General features: G+C 35.0%; 1 protein-coding gene across 3 annotated transcripts; it reads right to left on the bottom strand.

Moving 5' to 3' along the window:
• LOC110904054 (serine/threonine-protein kinase BLUS1) lies at positions 1-5,743 on the bottom strand. Of its 3 annotated transcripts, none has more exons than XM_022149861.2 (20): positions 5,610-5,743; positions 4,627-5,023; positions 4,224-4,478; positions 4,010-4,134; positions 3,864-3,908; positions 3,692-3,773; positions 3,515-3,583; positions 3,266-3,436; positions 3,113-3,178; positions 2,955-3,023; positions 2,712-2,881; positions 2,385-2,624; positions 2,212-2,303; positions 2,058-2,134; positions 1,478-1,573; positions 1,344-1,398; positions 1,218-1,264; positions 1,076-1,134; positions 932-983; positions 1-373 (listed from the first exon to the last, which is right to left on the bottom strand). In XM_022149861.2, exons 2-20 carry the CDS (start codon positions 4,789-4,791, stop codon positions 323-325), a joined length of 1,986 nt encoding a protein of 661 aa, XP_022005553.1. In that variant the 5' UTR covers positions 4,792-5,023; positions 5,610-5,743; the 3' UTR covers positions 1-322. The 3 variants fall into 3 exon arrangements, with proteins under 3 accessions (XP_022005553.1, XP_022005554.1, XP_035839229.1); XM_022149862.2 differs by having other exon boundaries at positions 2,058-2,131; XM_035983336.1 differs by lacking the exon at positions 2,955-3,023.

The raw sequence follows: 5,743 nt of genomic DNA, 5'->3' as shown, positions 1-5,743 counted from the left end.
TTAGATCTTCAACCACAAGAAAAAAAAAATAAGAAAAAAAAACCTTATCAAACAAATCATGTTGCAGAGGACTAGTCATCCAACTGTCTATAACTTAAAAAACTTAGGGGGGGAATTCACTCCACTAAAATGATGTATGCTAGAAATAGCTACTCATAATTTCCTCTAATCCCCCCTCATATTCACATTTTAAAAAATGTTAAATACTACTAGACTCGACACAACCTCGATGTAAACTAAAAAAGAGATTAAAAAAGGACAAATTATGAGTCTGTGTCGCCAAAATCTTGCTAAATGTTCGTCATCATCCTTGTCATCATGATCATTCTTCGATGCTGTTTTGCTTCATCAAATCACTCAATTTCTTTTCCAACTACGACAACCAAAAAAGGAGGAATTATAAAATTACAAGTTGAAATTTACTGATCTCCCTAACAGATAACTTCAAGCAGCAGCAGCATCATCATCATACTCGGTAAATCCCACCAATAGCAAAGCTAAGGTAGGGTCTGAGGAGGGTAAGATGTAGACAACCTTACCTCTACTCCGTAGGAATAGAGAGGCAGCTTCCAGTGAGACCCCCGGCTCGATAGTAGTTTTGCATCAAGCCTTGGACATAAGGCACATAACACTCAACACTCGGGACAAAGGCCGATTAGTGCATGTACCATTTTGTCTTTCGGCTATCAACGCCACCACATGATGCCTGATTAACCATCCCCCTCTTTTAACGTTATTTTCACGAAATTAGTAAAATAACGTTAAAGTTAGTGCACTTTCACTTTTGCCCCCCGAGTGCCCACACATATATACATTATATGCGCATATACCGCAAGCGGGGCGTAACAGATAACTTCAAGCATTGACGATAAATTATGACAGAAAATGAAAAGTGGTCAAACTGGGATGAATAGGGAAGATGTAAACAGACCTGAACATTTTTCATTTTCTGTTTTTGCAATTGCTCAGCTAGACTCCCAAGGCTGCAGATTTTTAAGCGGTTATTTTAATGAAGATTTTGCAAATGCATCATAAACAATGCAACTAGATTAAAATATTGGGCGTGTTTTAGTACCTTTGTTGTAACTGTATCACCTGAGAATGCAGTTCTCTCTCCCTTGGAGTAGGAGGGATCTACATGTGATTAACAAATTATTACTATCACCTAACATTGTAAAGATTAAAGCATGAAGCAATAAATTAAAAGGACTCATTACTTGTGAGAAATCACTGTTTCCTGTCTCCACATGCTCCGCTGCATTTCCTGCATCAATAGACGCGCATCAGTACAACAGAAATTGATGTGAAAACTTGAAACACGCTTTTATTTCAAAGATAAAAACCTGAAGAAGAACTGGGAGTTTGTTCCACAGACTTGATTAATCGAAGTATTTCTTCCTGAAAGAAACATAGCAATTAAGAGGGAAAAAATGTGTAGTCGGTTGATGGGATGAAATCAAGATAATAATTTGCATACCCTTTGTACTGTATTGTGCTGCAAAATACTTTGCAGAGATGGAAGTAGCGAGGCAGCTGGTACACCTATAGTTGGAGTTGGATTAAGAACCGGAGCCTGAACGGAAAAGAAAATGAAATGATTAAAACCTCATCAATTATATTATATATATATATATAGATATATATAGGCTTTGGATCAAGAGAACCTCCCCCCCCCCCCCCACCCGAGTTGTAAGAATTTAAAGAACTCCGACTTCCCGTGCGAGTTTTGCCACTATTTTTTGCACACACTAAATGAAAATGTTACAAATCCAGCTGTAAAAAAAAAATCCGAGCGGTGTTTTCAGCCTTTTTACAGCAGTGTAAAAAGCTGCTAACACCAGCATATGGTTTTTTTACGGTGGTGTAAATCAACAAAAACTATTTTTTTTTTGGAAAAGTTGATTTTTTTATGATTTTTGGTAAAAATAATTTTTTTTGGAAAAGCCTTTGTTTTGGCCAAGTTCTCCAAGTTGTCACAACTCATATTTTACCCTAACCCTATAAATACGTATATATGTATAGGGATATATATGTATGTATGTATATGAATTGTGTACTTTGGGGCTCAAATCTGCTTCAGTGACTCTAAAACGCCCCTTCTGCTGGACCACAGCTCCTTCGGATACATTTTCTACTGTAACAGGCCACAAATTTTTAAAATAACAATAAAAATAATAAGAAAAAGAATAAGACAAGTGAATGAAGACTTACCTGACAAAGAGTGGGTCAAACTATTCCTCTGAATATGTTGTATTGGGCCACTGCTACTACGTTCCACTTGAAACTTCAGTTGGTGAAGGTCCCTTCATAGTCATTTTAATATTAATTAATACTAATTAATACCCAGATATGTTTCAGAATTATATATTTTGGAAAGTGGTTACCTTTCACCGTTGCTCATTAACTTTTTAGGAGAACGAACATTATCCGGTAGCAGTGAACCGCTCATATATTTTCTTGGTCCGGGGATACTTGTTTTTTGTAAAGATTTAATTCGTCCAAGTTGCTTAATGTCATCGTCTTTATCGGTTTCTTGGTCGCTAGCTTTCATTGACAGCTGCACAGGGGGTTGTTCAGTTGGGCTGACAGTTGCCACATCATCTTCACAAATATCAAAACATCCCCTGTATTAATGTACAACTTTACTATTCGTTTCTTTTACTCACAAATGTGAATCAAGATACTAAAAAAATAAAAACGTATAATCTTACTTAAGTGCTTGAAGAGACGGAGTAGGAAACGATGCAAATGAACTCTCCAAGTTTATAATTTCATCATCTGTATCTTGCGATTTAGCATCTGAATAATTATCACTGATCCCATTTTGTTGGTTTGAAGTTTTTGGTTCTTCTAGATTTGAAATTTCGTCATATTCATTGATCTGCCATAAAGGAATTAGGTTAAAGTGGAAAATCGAACGTTTCATGTTACAACTTTATAATTTATATACATACAAGTGCAGCTTGATTCTTTATGTCCTCCAAGTTAAAATTCCAGGCACTAATTCCTTTTATATACTCTTGCTGCATATTGCAAATATAAAAAAATATGATCAGATATTCTGCAAAATAATCGGCGTATGAAAATGAGCAAATGATTCCAGCATTATCACCTGTGATAATTGGTCCTTATCTCCGTATAATTCTTTGTTCTGTACAAGAAGATCTGCTTCTTTGGCCTAAAAAAAGTTAGTAAAAAAGAGTAAACTCATAATCAGAACACGATTAATGATAACAAAAGTCAAAGATTGAGATTAGCAGTCCACCTTTAGCATCCTAAAACGATCACCTAACGGAGAAAGACCATCAAGTATGGAACGTTCTAGATAATCAGCGGTTTTTGCATGTTTAAAAAACGGGTGCTTCAGAAGCTTCTCGGAAGAGGGACGTTTTTTTGGGTCTTTCACTAAGCAAGCAGCAACCATATCTTTAAAAGACTAAAAAAAAAAAAAAAAAGAAGTTAGCATAGAAATTTAGCGAATTTCAAATTTTATTTCTTGTGGCCTGACACAAACCTTTGAAAACTTTTTATCCCGTTCATAGTCAAGACCTGGCGGTGCATTTTGTAGAGTCATAAGCAACACCTGCAGGGTGAGATGAACGAGGTGATGTTATATTAAACGTTTATTTATTAACCCTTTTCGCAATTTATTATATGAATATGACGATTTTGTCAATAGATATTTAATTACTTTCATTGGTGGATATTTTGAAAAAGGTGCATGGCCATGAGCAAGTTCGAGCGCTGTGATTCCAAATGACCAGATGTCTGCTCTGTTTACATGCATAATACAGTTATTTAATGATTTAATCAATAGATATTTAAGTATAACAATAGTATATGAAAAATGAATCATGACTTACTTAAAATCGTATCCATGCAATTGCTGCATAACTTCAGGTGCCATCCTAAATAAAACATTCAAAGGCGTACAAAAATATCATAAGCCAAATAATGAAACTCCATTTATTACAAAAAGGGAAAAATTGATACATAACTGAAATTATACCAGCAAGGAGTTCCAACAAAAGTATTTCTCGAACGTTGCCGATCACCTGCATCAAACATGCATGCAGATACACCAAAATCTGCTAACTTTATGGAACCATTAAAATCAACTAATATGTTTCCTGCCTGAACAAAACATCATAATTGATCGTGTTATTTGCAATCAAATTCAGAGAGCGTACACAATTTTAAAGTTAAAAATTATAATGAATTACCTTCACATCTCTATGAATATGGCCATGTGCATGAAGATAAACCAATGCTTTAAGAACCTCACGCAAAAGGGTAGCAATAACGGGCTCTTCAAAACCATCGGGAAAAGATGATTTCATTATGTGCAGGCAAGATCCACCCGACATATAAGGCATAACAACCCAAAGCTTGTGGCCTGTTGTGAAAGAGCAACAGGACTGTAATAAATTTGGATGATTTATCAAGCTCATCGTTTGTACTTCCCGACGAATGCCGTCCTAATTCAAATTAAAAAAAAAAAAAAAAAGAAAAATGTTAGTCACACTAAACCTAAATCCAGAAAGTGACTAAATGGTGATACGTCAACGGATACTATAAATAGAAATCATGTGTTGAAATAGTTGACCTAAAAAGAAACCGACATACCAGATCATTGTTACACTTTTCCAAATCGAGCATCTTGATCGCAACTATCTCATTTAATGGAACACAAAGCGCCCTATACACCGACGCACTTACTCCCTCACCAATTTCCTCATACAGCTTGTAATCCTTCGCATTAACCGGATACTTCTTCTTTGTAGTCCCCATCTTTCTATACCAGCGACCAAATAAAAATAAATCTACCCTAAAACAAGACTAAATACGCAGAGCTGCACATTTAAATTAACGTTAAAAAGTCCTTCCAAAACCGTAACGTCTTTCTTCTATCACAAATAACTTTATCACCCAAATCACTTCAGTAAGACTGTTTTTAAACTCTCTTTGAAACACACTGCGCGAGTACAACTTCGGTTATAAACGTTGTTAATGTACAGCAACCCTGCAAACATTAGAAACAAAAGTTGATCAGTTGATCAACAACAGCATAAGTTTCTCTAAATCACACAAAAGCAACAAATCACAATAAAATTAGGGCATATACAAAACAGTATATAAGTATATAACATTTTCATTTAATCAGCAAATAATCCTATAACTTAAAATCTATACAAAATCAAAACAAAACATTCAGTGATCTTTATTTTTCATTTTCTCATCGATTTTCTCCCAATTTCGTTTATCAGTTTTTACAAACAACCTAAAAAGCTACATTACTTTTTCGATTAACAAAAACTACTAGCAAACTGAAATTCATTGACCGATGTCAAACTATCCGTCAAAATAGGCACAATTCCGCCGTTAACCACAACAGCAGCAAAATTAAAGTTAAAAATAGTTAAAAACACGACCTAATTGATTTCAATTTTCACAAATCGGTTTCGGTTACAGCGAATTGAAGTGAAAAACACATTAACATCGATCTGAATTAAACGAATACAGCTTTTATTATGACATGATTTGTGTATGTATGCATCGATGAAGATGAAATGAAAGAATCTGTAGTGAAAAAGATGAAGCGTACGAACCTAGGGATTTGAAGCAGACGAAAGGCCTGTTCCGTACAAGACAACTTGAGACAAGAACTGAATTTTGACTAGACAAAGTTTTATACAAAAGGCTGAAAATATCTAAATAGAAAAGGGGTATGTAAGAAAGGTAA

Source organism: Helianthus annuus, chromosome 14 (genome assembly GCF_002127325.2).
Source record: "Helianthus annuus cultivar XRQ/B chromosome 14, HanXRQr2.0-SUNRISE, whole genome shotgun sequence".
NCBI lineage: Eukaryota > Viridiplantae > Streptophyta > Magnoliopsida > Asterales > Asteraceae > Helianthus > Helianthus annuus.
This window is presented reverse-complemented; position numbering and strand designations above follow the sequence as displayed.